Source organism: Pyrus communis, chromosome 3 (assembly GCF_963583255.1).
Source record: "Pyrus communis chromosome 3, drPyrComm1.1, whole genome shotgun sequence".
In the NCBI taxonomy this organism is placed as follows: Eukaryota; Viridiplantae; Streptophyta; class Magnoliopsida; order Rosales; family Rosaceae; genus Pyrus; species Pyrus communis.
The window spans coordinates 29,751,624-29,776,922 of record NC_084805.1 but is presented as its reverse complement, the minus strand read 5'-3'; the positions used below and the strand labels follow the sequence as shown (position 1 = coordinate 29,776,922).

At 36.9% G+C, this 25,299-nt stretch overlaps 4 protein-coding genes across 5 annotated transcripts; 3 read left to right on the top strand and 1 right to left on the bottom strand.

Moving 5' to 3' along the window:
- The first annotated feature begins 7,591 nt into the window (after nucleotides 1-7,591).
- On the top strand, nucleotides 7,592-10,647 carry LOC137729330 (probable WRKY transcription factor 31). Its single transcript, XM_068468249.1, has 6 exons — nucleotides 7,592-8,107; nucleotides 8,195-8,299; nucleotides 8,425-8,610; nucleotides 8,772-9,173; nucleotides 9,328-9,441; nucleotides 9,569-10,647. The coding sequence occupies exons 1-6, from the start codon at nucleotides 7,748-7,750 to the stop codon at nucleotides 10,235-10,237; spliced, it is 1,836 nt and encodes a 611-aa protein (XP_068324350.1). The 5' UTR covers nucleotides 7,592-7,747; the 3' UTR covers nucleotides 10,238-10,647.
- Nucleotides 10,648-14,368: 3,721 nt separating this feature from the next.
- On the top strand, nucleotides 14,369-18,501 carry LOC137729053 (aspartic proteinase-like). Of its 2 annotated transcripts, none has more exons than XM_068467876.1 (14): nucleotides 14,369-14,487; nucleotides 15,113-15,468; nucleotides 15,580-15,640; nucleotides 15,757-15,851; nucleotides 15,941-16,053; nucleotides 16,158-16,326; nucleotides 16,440-16,479; nucleotides 16,639-16,703; nucleotides 17,056-17,169; nucleotides 17,272-17,336; nucleotides 17,422-17,578; nucleotides 17,662-17,781; nucleotides 17,970-18,058; nucleotides 18,159-18,501. In XM_068467876.1, exons 2-14 carry the CDS (start codon nucleotides 15,118-15,120, stop codon nucleotides 18,241-18,243), a joined length of 1,524 nt encoding a protein of 507 aa, XP_068323977.1. In that variant the 5' UTR covers nucleotides 14,369-14,487; nucleotides 15,113-15,117; the 3' UTR covers nucleotides 18,244-18,501. The 2 variants fall into 2 exon arrangements, with proteins under 2 accessions (XP_068323977.1, XP_068323976.1); XM_068467875.1 differs by having other exon boundaries at nucleotides 14,428-14,487; nucleotides 15,107-15,468.
- Nucleotides 18,502-21,314: 2,813 nt separating this feature from the next.
- On the top strand, nucleotides 21,315-22,628 carry LOC137728623 (mitogen-activated protein kinase kinase kinase 18-like). Its single transcript, XM_068467353.1, has one exon. It carries the CDS (start codon nucleotides 21,315-21,317, stop codon nucleotides 22,626-22,628), a length of 1,314 nt encoding a protein of 437 aa, XP_068323454.1.
- A 163-nt stretch (nucleotides 22,629-22,791) lies between these two features.
- LOC137728621 (uncharacterized) lies at nucleotides 22,792-24,357 on the bottom strand. Its single transcript, XM_068467352.1, has 2 exons — nucleotides 24,204-24,357; nucleotides 22,792-24,059 (listed from the first exon to the last, which is right to left on the bottom strand). Exons 1-2 carry the CDS (start codon nucleotides 24,355-24,357, stop codon nucleotides 22,792-22,794), a joined length of 1,422 nt encoding a protein of 473 aa, XP_068323453.1.
- Between the last annotated feature and the right edge of the window lie 942 nt (nucleotides 24,358-25,299).

The window sequence follows — 25,299 nt, the reverse complement described above, 5'->3', positions numbered from 1 at the left end:
TGTGTGAATTTTAGAACGTCATTGTGCTTCATTTGTACTAAATTTTATGTTGGCTCCAAGTACACATGTCTTTTCTTAGAGTATCTTTCCAAGTCTTCCTATGTCTTTTTTACCGCTTTGCATTGAGCCTATGTCTCATAATCGAATCTTCTAATCTCAGTATCTGTAGGTGTTTGGTTCACATGTCCAAATCACCTTAACCGTCTTTCTCTCTCATCTTATCTTCAATTGGCCACTCCTTTACGTTCGATATCCTTGTTCTTAATCATGCCCTTTGTCATGTTCTAACACATATAACAAAGCATTCTCATATCCCCTATACTCATTCTCATCTAACAAAACATTCCGTCCTATAAAAAATTTCTTTCAATTTTAGTAGCATACGCCGTTCACATATTACGTCAATTACACTCTTTCTAGCCCATGAAAATAAATTAAAAGAAAATCAGATATTTTGTGCTTCAACTTTGTGTGAAAAGCATCATTGAATAATAGGTGTACATAAGCAAATTTTACTGTTTAAATTGGTGCCGTTTACAGCAGGATTCTCTAATGGTCTGCTTTCTTTTCTTTTTTCCTGAAAATCCATAGCTGTCAAACCTAACCATACAACAAATTTCTATGTCATGCAAGTAAGCCACGTGGGAAGAACCGCACGGCTGAGGATCCCATCGGATTCAAATAATGAGAATCCTTTGGATCTTCATATCTTAATCATTTATCATATATCGTGCGATCAGAAATTATTTAAAATTTATTATTTAAAATTAAATACAAATAGTATCTGATAAAAACTAACCACACGATATACAATGAACGGTTAAGATGTGAGGATCCCTAAGATTCCCACCATTTGAATCCGGATGAGATCCCCATACCGCATGGTCAACGCAAATCTTAGTCAACTATGTCTTTTTCTTCTATGTTGATTTTGTTTATTGATCGGCGTGATCATAACCTTCAATTAGTAGTAGGTTTATTTTAGTTTAATGTAATCGTAAAGAGCTGTTGACATTTGGAATTGCCAGCTATTTTATGAACTTTTTTTCTGACATACGATGCAATTGTTTTTCTTTAATATAAGCAATAATACATATGCGATCTTGTAATATCTGATCTTGTGGCTGAAACAGGATGGAGCGGGGTAATAATATCTTTAATGGGTTTTCTTAAATGAACTCGTGATTAGAATTTAGAGAGGATTTTAAAAAAAAATCAACTCGAATTATGTTTCCCATGTCAGATTATGAGTACGAAACATATGTTAGAATGGTTATAGTGTTTGAGATTGATATGGAAAAGTCTTAATTAAAAGCTATTAGTTATCTCAAGTATTTGGGAAAACAGAATTAATAGCGCATTTAATAATTCGTAATTAAATTGAGAGGAATTAAATTGAGGAGGAATTAGATTGACGAGGTATTGAAATGAGGTGGAATCAAAATCAAATTCCTGTTGAAGTTGTTTACTAAAATTGTCCGAAATCAGAATACATTTCCATAAAATTGTTTTCTAATTCAGCAGAATCGGAATATAAACCAGTATGATTACTAAAATGTCCTTGTCTCAAATCAAATATTTTATGTACTTTTTTTTATAATAAAATTTGATATAGTATATAATAGTAAGAAAAAGTTAAATTGCTTTTTTATTTCATAGACATACTAAAATGATTTTGTTTATTTTTTTTATAAATTTAAGTATTGACTTTAATATCTAAATTTTCTCGCTCAAGTTGTAGTTTTTTCTCTTTGGCATATGTATGGAGTTGTGCATAATGTGCATGAGCATAGAATTATGCTTAATGAGCTAGAAGGACATGGAAAGAAATTGTTAGGAGCATTTTCAGAAAAATAAGTCTAGGGTTAAAAGGATAATCTTGGAAATAATGAAAGTAAATGAGGGCATAAAGGGAAAAAATTATCATTTCGATTGCTTGGGTAATCCGGAATCCAAATACCTTGTATATGTTGAGAATCCAAATCCTCCAATTTCAGGAATTGGATTCCGTTTTTTGTGTGGGCCCCACGCACTTTTGATTACTCCCAATTTTAGTAAACACAGATATAATCCGTAATCCGAATTGGATTTCTTATTCTCATTCCGATTACGGGTTAGTAAATGCGCTATAAGGGTGGTTCGATCCTTTTGGGATTGAAACTAAGTGATGGAACTCTACTAAACTCATAATTCATTATGGTTTGTATAGTTTAAATCCTAAACTAATTCTGATAGGGAATAGTTAGACAACTACTATATAAAGCTTAAACCACTGCTCTTGCAATCTCTCTGACTTATTATTGTTCCAAGTACTCCTGATTGGAAGAGCTAATGTTTTTGTTAAAAAGAAGACGGCCTTGAGCACAAGGAACTGCAATGGCTTCATCATCATAATCGAAAACGGTTTAAAGTTTTCATTCTTAGGCTTTCTTGTTAATTGTTTGTATGCGTTGTGATTTGATTGGTTGAATCTACATTCTTCGATTAAGAGGCTATAAACTTGTTCTTACATCTCATCCATCTCTAAACATAGAAATTCATCTAGGAACTTTTATGTCACATTCCGGCTCGGGCCCCCACCACATCCCGGACTTGACTCCACCGTAGCACGATATTGTCCATTTCGGGCCCCGAACTCGCTTAACTTTGGAGTTCCGATGAACTCTGAAGCCAGTGAGCTCCCAAAAGGCATTGTGCTAGGTAGATATGAGAATATACATATAAGGCTTACAGGATCCACTCCCCTGCGCGATGTGGGATGTTACATCCTAAATATAAGAAGGGAGAAGGGAGCTCTTAAAATAACTTTTAAATAATTTTAGCTAAATTTTTTCTATAAAATAGAGATCATGATTGGAGATGCTCTAAATCTGAAATTTAATTGGTTCATGACAACACCTCATGTGTTGTTACAATTTTACAAGTTAAGCTGTGAGTGTGCATACCTGTAATATACATATATCGAAGATAATGTAGCTCTATTTGTAACATACTTACGTGTTGCGGTCACACCAGAAATTTCATTCACTAACTTGTCATATAATTTTCTTTTTAACGAAAAGAAAGATATCACTACTTCGTATACTTCAAACTTTCAAGATAAATATAGTAGCCTAGCTAAAACTTTACCATCCTAACAAATTTTTTTATTATAAATACTTTCAATCAAAATTACATTTTTTTCTTTATAGTTTTCCAAAACTTAATGAGCTTATTTTTTTAACCAGCAGCCCTATTTTTAGCCTACAAAATCACATGAGCTAGCTAGCTAACTTCTCAAAGGAAGTTGGATGAAGGAACATTACACATGTCTAATATAACTAGTTTCACAAAAATATACTTTCACACTTCGATCAGAATGAAGATGTCAACTTTTAAATTGGAACTAATTAAACACCAAATTTTACTTGTTAAGACATTGTATTTTGCGCACAGAGCCAGAAACTCGGTGAATTAGTATGCAATATTCTTTATTTCTTTCTTTGGGCGCCGTAGTTTTGAACTTGTTTGTACACATCAACCTATTTATTTACCTTTTCTCCGTCCTTCTCTGTGGTCAATCCCTCCAGTTTCTCAATAAGACAAACCTAGCTGCCCATGCATGCAAACCAATTAAAGAGAAATTCTCCACGACTCCATATGGATTCTTAATTTGTCCACCCATGAGTTAGGCAGACAAAGAAAAAATGAAACAAATTTTTTTTGCAAAAGATATTTTAAATACTCTGTTCTACGAAGGTTTTTAAGATTTGGTTCACCTTATTCTAGCCGACTAATTTAATTTACGTCTAGAATTTAAACTGAAAAATGGTACAACTAGTGATTAAATATAAATAAAATAAGGTAATGCTACTAGTTATTTACGCACATATTTTTTACTTTTACACACTCATTTTTATTTTTCATACATATGTTTTTATTTTCAATCATTAAATTAAATGAATTAAAGTGATCAAATGATAAAAATTAATAAATTGTGTGTCAAAAATTAAAAAAATATGTGGATAGCATTATTCTTAAAACAGTCATACGGTAATATCGATTAATGCAGGGTAACAGTGAAAGTGCATGGAAAGTCTTTGGATGATCAAATGTGCCAAGAATAAATATTTTGGCCGAAGACTAACACTTTTCTGCATGCTAAAAGCAAAAAGGAGGTTCAAAAGTTTGGATGTTGAAGTTTCTTTTTCAAAAGAAAACTCAACTGATAACAGAGTCAAGGTAAACAAATGGAAGCTGGTCGAGCGTTGGTTTTTCTTCGTTGGGTACACGATCGATGCAGAAACCTCAGCCATCTTTTCAAAAGAAGCATTTATTAGAATTAAAGTAACAGATCAAGAACGTCACAAGAATTTGAAAATTGGTACACCAAAGACAAAGTAAAGGCATTAGGTGCAAACAAAATAATCAACAGTACTTATAAGGCTAGATTTTTTTTCGACTCAAAAAGAAATATATAATCATAGATTATTGTTTTAAAAAGTCCCGCCTAGAGAAGGCGTTGAGGGTGAGTAAAAGGTACAGTCGCACAGGACTTCATATTTGAAGGGGTTTCCAAAATTTTTGCCATCTAACGTTATATGTTTAGACAATTGCTTTTGTTAGTATTTTAAAATCTCATTGTGCATTCCTTACAAGAGTAAATTCTTTTTCTTTGTAAATATAAAAGGGTAATGCTAGAGAGACTAAATTTGTAAACTAAATGACGAGTCACCAATAGAAAATGAACACGTTTATCAATGCTTAAGTAATACTCCAATCATCAACTTACATGTCATTTAATTTACAAAATTTTGTCTACAAATTTAGTATCCCTAGCATCACTCAATATAAAACTTTCTAGTACAATGAGATATTCTGATTGTCAATAATAACACCCTAAAAACGAGAGTTTTCCAATTTTATTATATAATAAGGTTATATATTCAAGTGAACTATAAAGTTAGAGTTTTGACTTTTTTTTTTTTTTTTCATTTTTGTTTGTTTAAGATTGAACAGCTTTTGATTATCTAGTGAAGGTTATGTTTGTAGCTTTTTTACTTATAATTAATGATATTTGTAAACTTGCAATCAGTGAGTGCTAAAGTTTATTTTGATTTAAGTGATTGTTTTATAACAACAATACATTGTTTTTCTTTTTTTAATACTATCTGAAGGAGGAGCCCTTTTATAAATTTCGCACAGGCCCCCGAAATCTCAGAGACGGCCCTAGTCCCGCCTAGGCGTTAGGAGATTAGTCACCGTCACGATTAATCTCTAAACGTTTAAAAAATAAGAAATTATGCTTAGACTTGCTTATGTGCCTGCCTAAATCAGCCTAGACTGCCTAAATTGGTTTCGATTCTCATATTGGTAGAAAATAAGTAACTTTTATTTTGTATTTTTTTTTAATAAATTGAAAGAAACTTGTTGGATACTTGAATTTTTTTTTTTGCTGAAAAAATAGAAATGCATTAAAAACAGAAACCTTGCGAACATCCTAAATCGTTACAATGACATAAGTGAGCCGTAATGGCCTTAGCAGGGAGTTTCAATCCCAAATAAACATATTAGGAGGATTAAGATCAAAGTTAGTCATATGCTTCCAGGTTAAGCACTAAACAGAAGAAGCCGCCAACCATTTAATATTCGCAATTGTATCATGAATTCTCCAAGTGACATTACATTCATTCACAAGTAAACGTAGTTAGCTTATGATTGTTAATAAGTCTTGGTCTAAGTGACAATAATATATGAATTAGGTACTAATCTTCACGTCTTAATTAATCACTTCATAATTTTAATAATCGCCGTATGCTAAGATCCATCCATTAATTTATCGAAATTTCAAATGAAAATCAATGTGGACTTTGAATAAAAGGTCATGTACTGCCAAATAAAACTCTGATTTGTACACGGTCCAAAATTCAGGTATTATCTGCGTGAGCCAGAGAAGAATCCAAGGGAGGAAGACAAAATAGAAGGAATTATCAGACAACGAATGGGAAATTAAAGATTTTTTAACTTAATTAATATGGAATGGATCCGTGACATTACTTTTTCTACATATTTCGTAATGTATTTTAATGATCTGAACTATCTACACTTAGAATATCATTCATAGAGTATATTTATAAAAAATTATATGAATTTAAAACTATCAAAACTTTCATCTGCAATGAAGACAATGAACGAATATGATTTTATAAAGAAACCTAAACTCTTGATCAATTGATCCTATGACTTCAGATTTGGATTTTTTATTTTTTTTTCTTTTGGTAGATATGATGATATTAGAAGGAAGAACTAAAACATAAATGATTTGACTTGTTAAACTACATTACAAAATGAATTTGACAAAACATGTGTCAAAAATTATATAAATAAAATAGTGCCACTAATCTGGCCCCTAAATATATTAATGTAGTAGTAATTACAAATTATAATCGATAATAATCGAAAGAAAAAAATAAAATAAAGTCTAAGCAAGTGACTCGGTCCCACAGGTAAACAGTCAACAAAGTTCCCGGACAGATCTGATACGTGGATGGAAATGTCATGGTCGGTAGGGTAAGGGGGAGACTAAGCCACTGCTTCTCCCGGTCATCAGTCACAGCAAGAAAGAGAGAGAGGCGGGCCGTCAAACTCATTGACTAGGTTTGGGCCAGATGGGCCCCGTTTGGCCTTTTTTCTTATTTCGTCACGTGGAAGGCGCCGCACAGCTCGGGGCGGTGCGATTCATCTCTCTTTTCCTCCCTTTCGTTGTGTTTTTACTTTCTCTTTTGATTTATGGGAATGAGTCAAACTCTTTCTTGACGAAATGGGGACGAAACCTCACCCAATTAAAATATCATTTTGCCTTTCCACACACGTCCACATGTAGCAATGTTTTCGGTTTATTAAGTACGTGATATTATTAACTAATGTGTTTTTATAAATAAATTTGATATAATTTTTGTATTGACGTACAATATTTTAATTCACTCGTATTGCTTCAAATAACATATCCAACATGTCGTTCATGAAAAAATTTGTGTTCAACTAACTATACATATTTCTAAACAAAATCGATTGAGATCTCAAATATGAACCGAAGAAAAGACATACAAGAGGCTTTATTTTTGTATTTATTACCACAACACAAAGTAAATTAGTAACTCAAGATATAAGTATAAATTTTAGTATGGTTTTATCCCCACACCGTTTTACACCTTTCACATAGCTCTCAATTTCGACCCTCAAATTTAAACAAATTAAAAGTAATTAATGAATATAAATTAACAATAAACACGTAAAATGTAAAAAATGAATTTGAGAATAGAACCACATAAACTTCAACATAATAACAATACTTACAATATGACCGTCGTACTAGAACCTTTCTCCATCGCACCCTTGTGAGTTGTGGGTTGCGAGTTGTTGAGTTGTGACTCTTTGTTTATTTGGGTTGGGTCAAAAATTAAAACGAGGTGGCTTGGCGTTGACAGATGGCAGACTGACGCACCATCTGACGCAAGTGATGAAATTTAAAGTAATAAAAAAATGAATAATCCCATGAATTTCTCACAAATCCAATCTAGTTGTTCTAAGTTTGGTCTACGTCCATGCCCTTTTTATAGGCGATCACATTGCATCGGCAAAAGACTTCAGAGACTTCAACACCCACGCACACCCCTCATCTCTCTCTCTCTCTCTCAAAACCCTCCTCCTTCATTTTCTTAATCTCTCTCTTAATTACCACTTGTTCATATCGGCAAAACATTAATTTATGGACAAAGGATGGGGGCTCACCCTTGATTCTGACTCCTTCGGCTTCCTCCTCAACAAGCCGCCGACCGCGGCGGTTAAGCTCGACCACCGCCACAATAACAACAAGAGGAACAGTTTTTTTGGTGGGGAAAGGATGTTTTCGGGAATGGAATTCCCTGTCAAACTTGGTAGCCGGGAAGAGCAGACTGCATCACAGCCGTCCAATGACAACGATCGGATGGTTGTGGATGAGGTGGACTTCTTTTCTGATCGTAAGAACAAGCTCAAAAGCAATAGTACTGATGATCATCATCAGGATTCGAGATCCAATGATGCAATGAGTGTCAAGAAGGAGAATTGGACTGGTTTGGATGTTAATGTAAGCACCCCTTTTTATTTCTTTATTTTTTTGTGATTTATTTTTAGTGGTACTTATTTTTCTTTCTTGGATCTAAATAATATGTAGACTGGATTGCACCTTGTCACTGCGAACACCGGAAGTGACCAGTCGATGGTTGATGATGGGATTTCTTCCGATCGTGCGGATAACAAGAGAGCAAAGAATCATGAGGTAAGACTTTAGAATTATATGAACACCGGAAGTGATCAATCGCTGTGACGGTATTTTAAGTTATTTACGCATTATCATAAAAAAAGTATAATATATACGTAATTGACTTGAAATATGATGATCAGCTGGCACAGTTGCAAGTGGAGCTCCAACGTATGAATGTTGAAAACCAGAGGCTGAAAGAGATGCTAGGTCAAGTGACCAACAACTACAGTGCATTACAGATGCATCTTGCTGCAGTTGTACAACAACAACATAATCACACTATTGCAGCTCCAGCTGACCAGAGCTCACAATTACACCATGATCAGGTAATTCGTTCATATCCGTAATCATTGCAATCATATTTATAAGATGACAAAAATTTAAACTACCCTAATTTACAGAAAGATAAACTGCCTAGCCAACTAGTTTAATTCACGGCTTTAGTATTATCTAAGATATTGACTCTTTTTTGGTAAATTTTTATCAGAATGCTGAGGCAAAGGCTGATCAAGGTAAGAAACAAGTGTTGGTGCCAAGACAATTTCTAAATTTGGGTCCGAGAGCCACAACAGAGACGACTGATGACCAAGTCTCCAATAGTTCATCGGAAGCGAAAACCGGATCAGCTTCACCACCACAAAACATCAATGAAGTTGCATCACCGAAAAACGGTCAGATTGGTCCGTTGGATCCGGCGAACTCTAATACTTTCCGTGACGGGAAAAGAGTTGGCAGGGATGAGAGTCCTGAATCTGAATCACAAGGATGGGTGCCCGACAAGGTCCCCAAGCTCAACAATTCTGCGGCTCCTAAGCCAATTGATCAATCAACCGAGGCCACCATGAGGAAAGCCCGCGTCTCCGTTCGAGCCAGATCAGAAGCCTCTATGGTAATTAATCTAATTGATTTTAACTTTAATTAGTAACACTTCAAAACAGTCATCCTTCGCTCATGCTGAATAAATAAATAATAAACTTAGTAGTTTAATAACTCAATTATCAATCTCAAGTTTCATGAAACTAATTAATTTTGATTAATCACAGATTACTGATGGGTGTCAATGGAGAAAGTATGGACAGAAGATGGCAAAAGGGAACCCATGTCCTCGTGCATATTATAGGTGCACCATGGCTGTAGGTTGTCCTGTTCGCAAACAAGTACGAATACATTTGCAGAAATTTTCTGTGCAAAACGTTCATTCTCTATTGGTTTAGTATGTTAAAAATACATCGAGAACATATCACTTATGAAAGTACTAATATGTATGTGTTACTATTTTGATAGGTACAACGTTGTGCCGAGGACAGAACCATACTGATCACAACATATGAAGGCAATCACAATCACCCACTGCCCCCCGCTGCAATGGCCATGGCATCAACCACCACGGCAGCCGTCAGCATGTTGCTTTCGGGGTCCATGTCAAGTGCGGACGGGATGAATATGAACCCTAATAATTTGCTAGCCAGAGCAATTCTTCCATGCTCATCAAGTGTTGCCACAATCTCAGCCTCAGCTCCATTTCCAACTGTTACATTGGACCTTACCACAACGCCATCACAAGTCCAAAGACCAAACACCCCATTTCAAGTCCCTAATTTCCCAGGGCAACCCCCGAGTTTTGGGGCTGCTTCACAACAACTGCCTCAAATTTTTGGGCAAGCCCTTTACAACCAGTCTAAGTTTTCAGAACTTCAGCTGTCCCAGGATATAATGGGGTCTACTAGTTCACAACAACAAATGCAGCAAACGCAGTCTTCCTCCTTTGCTGACACAGTGAGTGCCATCACGGCTGATCCGAGCTTCACTGCTGCTCTCGCGGCCGCTATAACCTCGATCATTGGTGGAGGAGCTCATCCGAGCAACACCACCACCAACAGCGGCTCCCCCATCTCCAACAACAGCAGCGGAGCCAACAACAACAAGAAGATTAGTAGTTTCCCGGGAAATTAATTAGAAATGTGGCGTCTATTGTTTTTGTTAATTTATTTTTTAGCTTTAAAGAAAGTTGGTAACCTGTCGATACATTTTGTTGTTGTTGTTTTTTTTTTTTTTTTTTTTTTTTTGGGGAGGGTTTAGATCGAACCCAACTTCATTCTTTCTTTCTTTTTCATTTGTGTTTTGTTTTGAATAATTTGATTCAAAATTTTCAGTAAATACACACAAAAAGGAAAAAGGTTTGGTTTAATGTATTTAGTATTCCAATCATTGCACTACTACATGTTTAATCTTTCATATATTATTAGTTGATTTCCTTCTAATCTAATACATGATGATTATGTTCAATTAAAACAACACTGACCATACAGACAGAAATCGTTGTTTACAAGAAAACCCTAAGAAAAAACCAGAAGATAATAGAGAGAGAGAGAGCGAGAGAGAAAGAATAAAGCGGAATATTCTGATACTATGTGTGAGGGTGAGGCTGCAGTCAACCAAATCGGCCATTTTATTTGACACGTAAGAAAAAACCATGGACTTAGAAGAGACTTCCAGGCAACTACGTTGTGTGTTAAATTAAATGAGTCGTGAATAATTTGGAAAAAATGATGTCAAATTCATAAAAAATTATAAAGAAAAAAAGAAGACAACTTTCGATGAATGTTGGTTGAAGTTGGGTAGTTTCGTGGCTTGTGGGCTGCTGCTAATTTTCAATTGGATACATTGTTGACTTTCTGTGCACTTTGTTTGACATCACGTCACTGCCATTGAATTTTGAATCTAGATCCCAATCAATCATGTGAATTTCTAATTTGGTTCTTTATAAATAGTAAAAAAAAAATGTTGAAAATATTATAGTAAAATAGCAAACGTGGAGCATTGTGGCCCGCAACCGTACCTCATCCACCGTACGAAGGGATCTTTTAGTTTTTATGGATATGGACTCTCTGGATCGATGGCTTTCGTCTTCATGCCATGTTCACGGCGGTGGATAGGAAGTGCATGTCTTTTATGATATTCACGTGCATGCATGTGGCCAAAATCACCTTGCCTCATCTTTTTGAGAAATAGTTCGATGTTATTTGTCACACTTACATGTGATATTGTTAATTTATTCGCAGTTATTGCATTATAAATTTATTTGTTAAATGAGAAATGTTAATGGTTCTTTTTCAAAGCAAGACTCACCTCCTAATTTAGTATTAATTCTCATACTCAATATTATAAATGTTATGTTAAAAATATGAGCGGATAGAATCTCTAAGAAAAGTGTATTTTAGAGGGTGTCACATTAGCATTTCTCTTTGTTGATACATAAGTCTAAGTCAAGCACATGTGTACCTGATCACAATATTGATCAAAAGTTAGAACTGATATGTTTTCTTCATGTACACGAATTTCAATTCTCCTCTTTATATTTAATGGGAACAAAATCATCGTTTTATAAGAAACCCTAGCTAGCTAATTCGTGAAATATCAACCATGAATTTCTTCATCTTATCTGATTTTTGAACTCCTTTTTCTTGTAACTCGTGGAGTCTTCTTGTGTATATATATTTAGAATTTACACTCTTCAGCTGAAGACATGCTGCCGAATGCCGATCCATATCGAAGGGGATATCTAACAAATATTGATTTTTATAATGGATATCGACATGCGAACGAGCAGTTTTGATCTGTACTACAGTTTGATTGATTAGGGTTTTGAAATTAACGACGTACGAGTACTACAGCCCCCGTTCTTTGAATTCTTCAAAGATGTACTCTCATCAACAAACATTAGTAAGATAGGTAAACGTGCTTGCTCCATATTTGGGATCTTTTGGAACTTGTGGTTTCACACTTTATATTATTTGAGAAGTGACCATTATGCAAGTTAAGAGGAAATTGTAGTAATGGTACATGAATTTTAACCCAATTGGAGTAATAGTCTTTTAACTAAAAATTTATGACTATCGGTCATTTAACTCATCAAAACGTGCAGTTATGGTCTTTTTCGTGAACTTCGTTAGAACTTCTATCAAAATAAGTCACGTGCCATGCATATGAGGTTGAATTAAGGGACAAATATGGAAAACTAAATGAGAAAAATTGTAGGAAGGGTCCCTAAATTTCCACCTAATTTGAGAAATTGTCCCTCAACTTAACCCAATTGGAGCAATGGTCTCTCAACTTTAACCCAATTGTAGAAATTGTCCATCAATTTTAACCTCATTGGAGCAATGGTCTTTTACCTTTAACTCAACTGTAGTAACGGTCTTTCTAACATGACTCATTTTGACAGAATTCTGACGAAGTTGACGAAAAAGACCATAGCTGGACATTTAGATGATTTAAGGGACCAATGATCATGAATTTTTTTGTTAAGGGAATCTCAACTCTGAAAGGATTAAAAAAAAGATGAAGATAAGGTAAAAAGAAATCCCATGCATGGAAGGTGCCTATTTGGAAATTTTTGTTTCTTCTATTGTGAAGCAAAAGGTGAGACACAGTCTCTAGGTATTAGGCATTGTTGCATTTACATTGTTATTTTTTAATTATATTTGTAAGAAAATTAATAAGCTATAGAAAGTATTAACACGCATAATTGTAACACACGGTCACATGATCGTTGTATTCAAATTTCTCCGAGACTGCATTTAAAGTATTGTTTTAAATAACAAAATGTCGAGTATCAATAAACTTCATTTATTAATAAATATCGTAGATGCAATTGTACTCATAAATCATAACTATTCTACAAAAAGTATCATAATTGGTTAGAGTTTTAGAGTTTGTTTGTACCATACTTGATCAATTTCGAAACTATCAAACATCGGTTAACGTCATACCTTCAATCATTTGGAACTGATTTAATACGAAACACTTTCACGGAAATTTCCCTATATATAGTTTTATTAGAAACATGTGGAAAGTTCTAATAAAATCAAGTGCCTCTAAGAAACAGCTAACGTGCTTCTCCGGCAAAAACGCTTCCAGTTGAGTTGACACGGATAGCATTTAATTGTAACAATGTCCATGGAAATGTTGATCATGGATATAGTCCTCCAAGCCCATTTTGTAGTGTTGGGTCTTATTGATTTCTACATTTGAAGCCCATTCTATTTCAAATGATGTGAATGGGTAAATTTGTTGAGCCCATGTAGGGTGGGTTTCAAGCCTTATTGGATCAGAAAAGGGGCAATTAGCAACTTTCCACCTTTCCACTTTTAAGGTCCTCAAGCTTTGTTGCATATCGTGAGAGTGACGGGCAATTAGAGAATAGATGACCATTTTCTTTCTTGCACTCAGCAGCAATAGGGTTTCTGACGAGTTACTCGATAATGATCTGATTTATTAATAAGTTAACCTAAAACTTGTTATTTTTGCATTATTCTTGCAAGAAATCGTTATACATAACCAGACATCAGTGCATTTTATTATATACAGTGATATATCTACACATTAGCTAGTTTGTTTTCCACAATTCGTTCCATATTTAACAAAACATTCACAACCATATTTAATTGTAAAACTTGAGTTGATATACTGTAAGGGGAACGTGAACAAAGTCACACCAAATTCATGTGCAGACCAAAAACAAACAGAAAATCTCATGTGTACACTCCACAATACCAACAGGATACTCTTCGAATTCTTTTGACGAAGATTTTGGATATCTATGAATCGTGTCCGTTTATTGTATATTGTGCGATCAGTTTTTGTCAAATACTGTTTGTGTTTAATTTTAAATAAAAATATTTAAAATAATTTATGACTGCACAATATATAATGAACGAACAAGATTAAATGTTTCCCGAGATCTGGATTCTCCACAATGAGCACGGTGGGCGCCAAAGAGGGAGGTGTCGCGTGCTAAGGCAACCAGGTGGTTTCTGTGACACGTTCCGTTGTAACTCCCAATTCTATACTCCCGCGTCGTTTTCCTCGCGCTATCCAAAACCCGTCGCTCTCAACATACGTCACTCGCACCGCCTGATCTTTTTCTTAACCCCTTAATCACCGTCCATTTTTGTAAAGCGTCTCCGGCAACGAGGCCATCCTGCCTTCGCACAATATCGACCGTTTAGAGGCTGTAGATCGGACGGCCTAGCTTAAAAGTCTTGTTGAGGCCAACTCGGCTGAGCTGGGCCCCACTGGCAAACACAAAGAGTGACAGGCAGAAGAAGTCCTCTGTTTTTCTCTATTTTAAAAGACACTTTCTTCCTTCGAGTTTCTTCGCACCACCAACTTTTCTCTTTCTGCTGCAAACAATTCAATCGGTGAGTTTTTCTTATTATTTCTTTAATTAATTAATTTATTTTTTTTAACATTATTTGGATAATTTCTTATATATTCTGTACGTTGTAGTGAGAAATGGTTGTAAGTTTGCATTTGAGTGTTATTTTTTTCTGCAGATGTTGCTTTTTTGGTTGCATGTCTGCATATTTTGTGTGTTTTATTTTATTTTTTAGATTTATTATTTTAATTTTGTTCATTGATTCACTGATTCTGGGACCAAAATGCATGTTTGAAGGTTTTTGCTAAGAAAAATGAAATTTTATGGTAAAGAAAAGAAATTGAAAGTGAAACTTGAAACTTCTGTGGATTAAAAAATCAAATTAAAATATTTAAAGAAAAAAAGAAGAGAGTTAGTAATCTTTATACAAAATGGCGAGTCTTAACGCAATGGAAAAGTTGCTCCATCGTGAACGAAGGTCACGAGTTTGATAGACGTTAGTAATCTTTATACAAAACCCAGATGAATTTCTGCTAATTAAGCTGAACTTTTCATTTAAAATGTGGTATTATTCAAGTAATGCATTTGTAATGCCTAATGGTTGTGAACATGCCTTTAGTAATTTCAGAATTAATTTTTTAATTTGTTGTTTTTGGGTGAAGTTATAGACAATATGGGAACCAGCTTCAGAGCAATTCTGTTCCTTTCAAGCTTGTTGTTTTCTCTTGTATCCTCTGCACCCAATGATGGGTTGTCTAGGATTGGACTCAAAAGGGTGAAATTGGATTCAAATGACCGGGTTGCTGCACAGCTCGAATCCAAGAATGGATTGAGAAAGTATCGTCTCCCTTCGAATCTCGGAGAATCTGAGTCAGGGGATGTCGATATTGTCTCATTAAAGAACTACTTGGATGCTCAGTACTATGGTGAGATTGCTATTGGCACTCCCCCTCAGCCCTTCACTGTGATTTTTGACACTGGTAGCGCAAACTTGTGGGTTCCATCATCCAAGTGCTATTTCTCGGTGAGCCTTAAAGTTTGTACTATTCTGTAATTTGAAAAATTGAAACTTTTGTATGCGTACAAAGATTGGCCTGAAACATTAGGACCATGGTTTTTTGGCATTTTGGTGCAGTTTGCATGCTACTTCCATGCCAGGTACAAGTCGGGCCAATCGAAAACATACAAGAAGAATGGTTCGTATTCCGTGCTCCATGATAATTTGTTTCTAAATCAATCATGTCTTATCATGTGAATTCTGGAATATGGTTGCGTTCACTGTTTGATGTAATATTTGTTTACTGCTGTGCAGGGACTTCTGCTTCTATCCAGTATGGTACCGGAGCTATTTCAGGTTTCTTTAGCAAAGACAATGTTAAAGTTGGGGACGTCGTTGTTAAAAACCAGGTAATCATAATTCTGAACTCCCCTCCTTTTCAGTCTCCCAGTCTAGTGTTTCGATTTAACTGTACTCGTTATTGGTTGTCAACTATCAGGATTTTATCGAAGCAACTAGTGAGCCTGGTCTCACATTCTTGGCTGCCAAGTTTGATGGCTTATTGGGACTTGGATTTCAAGAGATTTCGGTTGGAGGTGCTGTCCCAGTGTGGTATGCATTGATTCTCACTGATCAATTTTTTTCCTTTTCTGGAAATAAATAAATGAATAATTCAGCAATCAGTGGTTGATATGAGACATATGAATGTCTTTCAGGTACAACATGATTAAGCAAGGTCTTATCAAGGAACCAGTGTTTTCCTTTTGGCTCAATCGTAATGCACAAGAAGAAGCAGGTGGTGAAATTGTGTTTGGCGGAGTTGATCCAAATCACTTTAAGGGCAAACACACCTATGTTCCAGTAACGAAGAAAGGCTATTGGCAGGTTGATAGTGAAACATTTATATCCAATGCGGAACTGTCTGATAACTATCTTTTTTCTTTTAATATGTTGCCTCTTATTTTTCCAATATGCTTACTGGTGTCTTTCTTTGGCAGTTTGAGATGGGCGATGTTCTTATTGGTGGTAAACCAAGTGGTAAGTACACTCTTGATGCATAAAGTGTGTGCACTGGCACATTTAGTTTTCCCTTGTGTGTGTGTGTGCGTGTGCATGCGCGTGCGCGTGGGAGGGGCACATATATGAACATCGAGTATTTTACTCCCATTGTTCTGACTTAACCATATTGCTGTTCAGGATATTGTGCTGGTGGCTGTTACGCAATTGCAGACTCTGGAACTTCTCTTGTGGCAGGTCCAACGGTATGTAATCCAAATTTTAGTTATTATTTTGATTTTTTGTTGATTCATTCTTTGGTGGGTGCATGTTCCGTATATATAATTGTATCCAGCTTGGTTGATTAGCTAGATCCAGTTCACTTCTTTAACTTCTCAGGCTGAATATTCTGATTGAACCAGAAAGGGAGAAGTACGAGCATGTTAATGACCTGTTTTTGTGTTTATAGATTGCATGAAGTTCTTGTGCCTATTATATTCTTCCAGCTTCTGTTTGTGTTGCAACTGTCTGTTAGTTTGTTGCATAGTTTTGCAACTGCATTAGTAATGATGATTTCCCTATCGATTAATCTCTCGGCGTTTATATGTATGTATGCAGACTGTGGTTGCCCTGATAAATCGAGCCATTGGAGCCAGTGGTGTTGTTAGCCAGGAATGCAAGGCAGTTGTTAACCAGTATGGACAAACCATTCTTGATTTGCTCTTCGCTGAGGTAAAATACAAGACTTATGTTATTCTAGTTTACATTTTTTTCCTTGTTCACGTGACTGGAAGACGATCATAATTCGTTTGGTTTGCATACTTTCTCCAACAGGCCCAACCAAAGAAGGTCTGTTCGCAAATTGGATTGTGCACCTTTGATGGGACTCGTAGTGTAAGGTCAGCATAAAAAGTTACTATTATTATTCTTGGGCTTGGCTTCATTAGGTAATAAACTTATTGGATCACTGTTGTATTTTTTCAGTATGGGCATTGAGAGCGTGGTGGATGAGAACAGCGGTAAGTCTTCTGGCATTACTCATGATGCTTCATGCTCTGCTTGTGAGATGGCAGTTGTCTGGATGCAAACCCAGCTTAAGCAGAATTTGACTCAAGATCGTATTTTGAACTATGTCAATGAGGTATAGAAATTTCAAGGAACTTGATTCAAATTTCTTACTGGTATTGCTTCTCTTTCTGACTCCACGATATTATACCTCGGCAGCTTTGTGAAAAAATGCCAAACCCATTGGGACAATCAGCTGTAGACTGTGGAAAGCTTTCTTCTATGCCTTCCGTTTCCTTCACCATTGGCGGTAAAGTTTTTGAGCTCACTCCAGATGAGGTATGGCGACATCCAAATTTATCCTTTAGCTATATGCTTACATATGTCCCTTCTGATTGCCTATGTAATGCTATCTGGTATACTCTCCCTGTGGGTTTACGGGCGAGTTTTGGTGTGAATTTGCATGATTAAAGTTGCAGTGCTAGCTACCTTTGCGCTTATGATAATTTCTCCGTTTGTTTGCGCAGTACATACTTAAGGTCGGCGAGGGCTCTCAAGCTCAGTGCATAAGCGGGTTCACTAACATGGATATCCCTCCTCCCCGCGGACCTCTCTGGTATGATCACATTATTCGACACTTGAGCTTATCATTTGCCGTGCTTTACAGGGGGCGAAACTTTTGTTTTGATTTCTTACTTTGCGGCGGTGCAATGCAGGATCTTGGGAGATATCTTCATGGGTCGTTACCACACCGTGTTCGATGCTGGCAAAATGAGAGTCGGATTTGCAGAGGCAGCATAAAGAACGGCTCTGGGATCGACCCTTCGTCTCAAAATTAGTTGATGCGCATGCTCATCTTTGTTTACTTAAATTTACTTAATATATATGTGTAACTCTTATGTATGTAAAGGGAAGCCAGTGGTTAAAACTTGAAATAAGTTGTGGTGTCCGTTGGCGTCGGCGTAAACGTAGTGTTTGTAAATACAACCGTTTGTAAGCTTCCAGCATCTGTTCCAAGTTTGAGAGCAGTAGTCAATTGTGCAATGTTTTCTAGTAATATCTCAAAGTTAAGGGTTTTAGCTGTTAAATTCATGATATGGAAAATCGTTCATTTGTTGAATTTAAACGAGCCCCTTGATAAAATTTTCGGTTCTTCAAGATAGACCCACCTTAAAAGACCTATTTAGACTGACTATAATACAGACACGTACTCAATACAAAATGTTGGAAATACAAAATGTTTGAAAAAAGCTCTTTGAGTGAGATGGTTATCCCATCAAGTACAATACGGACACTTGAATATACTAGTATTATGGTTCATCGAATGATACATCTAGCCGTAAAGAGTGGTGTAGCATCACTTCAAGTGTCTATTATTCCATCTAATGCATGTATCATTGAAAGTGTTCGTACTTAATGCGTGGTAGCATCACTTTAAGTGTCTATTAAATCGTCTAATGCATGTATCATTTAAAAATGTTCGTACTTAATGCGTGCAGGGTGTAGTATCACTTCAAGTGTCTACTATATCGTCTAATGCATGTATCATTTAAAAGTGTTCGTACTTAAGGCGTGTTTGTACCTTAGAAAAGCATAACTACTTAGCCACATCTTAAAAGAGAACGAACCAAGGATGGAGGAATATCTTAGACTTGGGCATGCCACACAAGTTTAGGAAACGCTTTGTTGATAGCATGCATATGATTCACGAAGCACCAAGGTGGGGCTAAAAAGCTTTGCCGAAAGCTGACAAATAAAAGAGGAGGAGGAGGGCAAAGAAAATAAAGAAGGGTAGCTGGCATGCAGGCATGTGAACAAAATGATAGGGTTGCTTGGAAGCGACGTAAATTACAAGGTATGATACATATACACACACAACAAAAAATTCTTAGGTGTTTCAAAACATCAGATACTCTAGCTGTTTTAACTGTTAGGTTTTGAATTTTTATATTTTTAAATAAAAATCTAACAGTTGAAATACTCGAGATAGTACGGAAATACCTAACAACGTCCCAACACAGAGACAGATCAAACACACTCGTGATATTTCATGCATGCACATTGACATTGACAGCATATATTTTGCACACGCAAAGCAAAGCAAAGGACAAAGGTTACGTGACAACGTTGTGAGCTGCAAACTGCAATTGCAACTCACTTGTTTGGTGAATTCTAAGTTTCCAACGGACCGACCAGACTGGTTGGTGAAATGGTTTGGTGTTTGGTGTTTGGTTTGGTGTGTGAGGAGATGAAGATATTCAGAGGATGCATGTCAGAAGGTGAGTTGGGGTTTTGGTTTGGCGGCTTTTACAACTAAACTATTATCCATCCCAACCATCCACCTCCTTTCCTATGCTCTTATGCAGAATCCACTCAACCTTCCAAGCCAAACAAAAGCCTCTGCCTTTTTCCTTTTATCTTATTCACTTACACATATCCCTTTTCGTTTGTTTATATATAAATATATAAATATATATATATATATATATTTTTTTTTAAATTTGAGGGTAAAAAGACATCATGTTTACTTAGCCATGAACCAATCATTCCTACCAAGTGAATATGCCACTAGTAATTGTTCTAACAATTTTTATTCATGAGATTTGAACTCTAAACGAGAACGAGCCTTAGCATAATGGAAATCTTGATTCTTTGTGACCAAAAAGGGCACGAGTTTAAGTAGTGAAAACAACATCTTTGCAAAGCAACAATAAAGTTGTGTACTACAAACATTTCTCATACTTGGGTCTCTGAAAGTTGTCCAAAAAGTACTCATCTTTTTATCATAATTTGGATAGGGTAGATCTTGCCCAATTTAATTGAAAAAAGTTGTACCATTTAATTAATTAATCAAGACTTACCAAACATACCCTAACCTCGCCAAATTTATTAATAAATGGGCACAAATTATGCACCCAACTTAGGAGAAAAAAAGAGTTAACTATTGTTAGTGGGCATTGTACTTGAGACTTTTGAAAGACCAAAGTCAGTCGTTAATTAAAGTCAATCCATTTTCTACATAATTAAGCCTTATTACATCCCACCAAACACAAGAATATACCATACATATTCTATTCGTACCCAATGAGGAAGGACTACATCAGCACGGTGCTGCCACTCCAATTGCTGATGATATTTTACACGCGAAAGAAATACAATTTGATACATCAAATTTCATAATATCAGTGATTAGATACGTACCGAATGATGTTCTCTGCATAACATTTATCCGTATACAATGAGTAAGGACTACATCAGCACGTGCCACTCCACTTGCTCACCCAAAGGCATGGAATTTACTTCTAACAATATTCAATATTCTATTCGTACCCAAAGCCAAGCTTAAGTAACCGCCGGCCAAAAAGCGCCCTCCTTTTGCCACGTGGAGGACCCGGATGAAAGTAGAGATGACGGTGGCCGCCCATTGGTCCGAAAAGCCGAAAGAGTGAAAAAGGTTGGAAAGGATTCCCTCTGGATCTTTTTATCAAGTCATTCTCATCAACTAATTAAGATTTTTGAAATTTAATTTAATGGCTACAAATAGAGATTTACTTTAAAAGTTATAATAACTTTAACTGTTTGATCAAATTTCAAAGATTCAAATTGTTTGATAAGAAGAACTTAGAGGAAGGGATCCGTGATCCCTTTCCAAAAAGGTTCATGAGAGGCATTAGCTTCTCTCACTAGGCCTCAAGCTAAAGCCACCCCCCATAGCAAACTACACCCACAAGCCTACTCCTCACACTTTTACTCACCACACCCACCACCTTGATCCCTCTTATATATCCACCTTGACCAAACATAACACATGCCAAACTTGTAACCTCTAAATGTTTGTGTAGTTCTGCTCGTCTAATCCTCGGTTATCGTCAATGGATTGGACTAGGGGCCGAACCATCGGCCTTGGCTCCTCTGCCACAGTCTCAATCGCCAAGTCGCACCGTTCGGGCGAGGTTTTCGCAGTCAAGTCGGCCGAGCTCTCACAATCCCAATTCCTCCAAAAGGAGCAAACAATTTTATCCACATTGAGCTCTCCCTATATAGTACAGTACAAGGGCCACAACATCTCAAACGAAAATGGTGCGGTTTTGTACAATCTATTTTTAGAATACGCGCCCGGAGGCACTATCTCCGACGCAATCCGACGGCAAGGCGGTTGCCTAAATGAGGCCGCGACAAGGTGCTACGCGAGGCAGATTCTACTCGGGCTGCAGCACCTCCATTCCAATCAAATCGCTCACTGCGACGTTAAGTGTCAGAACATTTTGGTAGCGGAAAATGGCGCGAAAGTGAAGCTCGCCGATTTGGGTTGCGCTCGCCGCGTAAATTATGATCGTGGGTCGCCCATTGGTGGGACTCCTCTGTACATGGCGCCGGAGGTGGCGCGCGGGGAGGACCAGGGGATCGCCGCCGACGTGTGGGCTCTGGGATGCACAATAATCGAAATGGCCACCGGGCGGGCTCCGTGGCCCGACGTTTGCGACCCCGTATCGGCGTTGTACCGAATCGGGTTTTCCGGCGATGCGCCGGGGATACCGAGCTCTCTGTCGAAGCAAGGCAGGGACTTTGTCGCCAGGTGTTTGATCAGGGACCCACTGGAGAGGTGGTCGGCGGGTGAGCTTCTGGAGCATGGATTTTTACTCGAGGCACCCAATGATTTGTTAAGTCCCACCACCGTACTGGATCGTGATTTGTTGGAGGAGGAATTTGATTCGGACCAGATTTGGGATCCGACATGTGAAGGCGGTTGTTCGGATTGTTCAGCTAAGGAGAGGATCCGACACTTGAGCGAAGGCAATACGTCGTCGTTAGAGTCACCCAATTGGGCTTGTGATGAAGATAATTGGGTCACTGTGAGAAGCAACAACATTGAAAACCAAGATTTAGCTCAAAAACACACCGCTTTTTCACCTCCTACCCGGCAATTCAAACTCACGCTACTTCGCCCCTGTAATTTTTACGTCGAGCCAACAAGTACGTATTCAAATACGAATCCGAATACGAATAAGGATACTAGTAGTGATGCTACTAGCTTTAGCAGTAAACATAGGAAGAGCAAGGCTAGGATGGCCTCTAAATGTAACAAATATGTATCTTTTGCAAATCCTAATTTTGTAAATAAATTTTTTTGGCTGTTTGTGAATGTATTTAAAGATGAAAGAAAAAGGGAAGACTTGATAACATAGATTAACTAATTCGAATGTGAAAAATAACATAATTCTCAAATACCATGAAATTAACAACTTAAATGTGAAAAATAAAACTAGCTCTCAACAACAACGACCAAGCCTCGGTTTTGTGCCAAAACTAGCTCTCAAACAGAAAGGAAAAAAAAAAAAAAAAAAAAACTCAATAGTTCTGCAATCCTTCTGAGTGCTTGGCAGTCTCCCACTTCGCTTTGCTTTCTAAGATCTTGTTCTCCTCGAGTAATCGAACGTACTCTTGAAAATAATAATGTGAATCGTTGTTCACAGCCATAATTTTATCGTGTGCAGAACGAAGATCCTCTGTCTTTGTTGCGATTTCATATTCAAGGTTTTTTAGTGCTGTGAATGATGCCTGCAACCAGCTCTTTAAAGTTCGATTTTTCTCGTGTACCTCATCTTGATCATCAAGTAATCGTCTAAATAGATTCCTCATAAAAGTAACATCGTCTTCTGCACCATTAAGCTCAAATTGCAGTTGGTCGAGTTTTGTTTTCAACGATTCCAGTTCTTCCTCCTTATCCGCAAGCATACGGTCGTACTCAGCGAAAGCCTCTTCGGATTGTTTCTCTTGCACGATCGCGCGGTCCTTTGCAGCGCAAATCTCCCTTGTCTTTGTCTCAAGCTCATGTTGTAGCTGTTTGAGCTTTGTGTCCGAAGATTGTAGCTCCTTTTGTAAACTTTGGTTTGCCTCGACTGCAACACCTTGCGCGTCAAGTAACTCTCCAAATGCGTTGCTTAAATTCATTAAATCGGCTTCTGCTTCATTCAGGTTTTTGGTTGTGGTCTCGAGTTCGGATTCTACTTGGCTGAGGCTAATGAGCTTTGTTTTCAAAATCTTGTTTTCGTCAAGCAATTGATCATGTTTCAGTTTGGCTTTTGATGACGACTGCAGCTGCTGCTTTAAACTCTCATTCTCCTCAAGGACAAGACTCTGCTCATTAAATAGCTGTCCGAACAACTTCTTTAGAACAAGAACATGGGCTTCTGCAACATTAGCATCCTTCGCCTTGGTGTCGCGCTCCAATTCTGCGTTGTTGATCCTTGTTCTCAAGGATCGCAATTGGTCCTCTTTCTCCCCAAGCAAGTGATCAAACTCGACAAACATATCTTCCGATTGCAACCACTCGTGTAGACGTTTGTTTTCTGCAACCACCACACCTTGCTCAACAAGCAAGTCCCCAAATGTGTTTCTTAGATCAGAAACATCTCTTCTTTTGGTCTCTAGCTCGGATTCAGCTTGGTCGAGCTTTGCGCTCAACGATTGCAGTTGATTTTCTTTCTCCTCAAGCAAGCGATTATTGTTTTCTTCAAATCTGTTGCGCAGTTCCCCCATCAATTTCGTTTGTCTGTGAACTTTTTTGACATCCTCGCATACTTGGTGTAAAACGAAATCAAGGACTAGGAAGAACCCTGTACACGAGGAACTTAAACGTATTAATATCTAATAAAAACAAATTAAATAGAGCAAAATAACTTGAAAGAAGAGAAAATCGATCCAGTCTAAAAATTTAAATTATGTCAGTTTATACGTATAAAAAACAAAACGAACATTACCGATGAGAGTGAAGTCGAGGAGCAGGCTGTAGTAACTGATGACGTGCTCGAAAGGTGTCTGGATCATCGTGATGTAGTGCACGAAGAAGAGAAACTGGAGCATGCCCTTCACGAAGTTCAGGCCGAACATGCTAGTGAGCGTTAAAAGCTCCATGGGTGATATCCCCAGAAAGCTTCAGCAAAGAGAGAACCCTTAGGATGTATGGGTTTCTCATACAAATAGAGTGGACATGTTGTGTATATATACACATAGGTTATCATCAACTTAGGCTTTTGGGTAAGTTGGTTTGGAAGTAAGGGATTTTTCATTCCTTTTCCTTTAACTTCTAAGCAGAATCCGGAATATATGTCAAGAATTAATCGAGCTATTGACTGGTTTAATTTGTTTCCTTTTTTTTCTTCTTAGGTAAAAAACACTGGTTTTGCATTTTTCATTCCTTTTCTTTTCCCTAGCAGAAGCAGGACTTTTTTTAATTCTCCCTCTTATTTCCCCTTGTTAATGAAAGGCTTGGCGGAAAAAACAGAATGTAGTGACGTTCTAGGATTTATATAGCCGACTTCATATAATGAGATAAAAATTTGGTTGTTATTGTTGTGTTTCCCCTTCTCTCGTGGAAGAGAGGTGAGCCGCACAGAGGAGAGGGAGAGAGCTAAAGTTGATATTTAGTTTTTCCTTGGCAATTTAGTATCCACACTATTTTTGGAAGGGAAGAAAACACACAGTTAACCAACTAGTTTTTTTATTTTTATTTTTATATTTTTTTTTATAGAGAAGAAGTGCAAAAACACACTATTTTTAGAACCGAACTATGCTTTTAAGGATAAAAATACATTAACCACACTATTTTTAGTAAGGGATTTTTCATTCCTTTTCTCTAGGAGATGCCTAACAAAAAATGCCTTCCGTGATATTCTGGTCTCTGAAGTCTTCATAGAATGGTGGTTTCGTAGCAAATACTTTGCAAATCTATGAAATAAATAAACAAGTATGCAAGTATAATTATTAAGAAGCAATAAATATCGACTCAAAAGGTAACGCAATAAACAATTCAAAACCCAACTTACATGTTTGACTCCAGACAAATAAACAGATCAT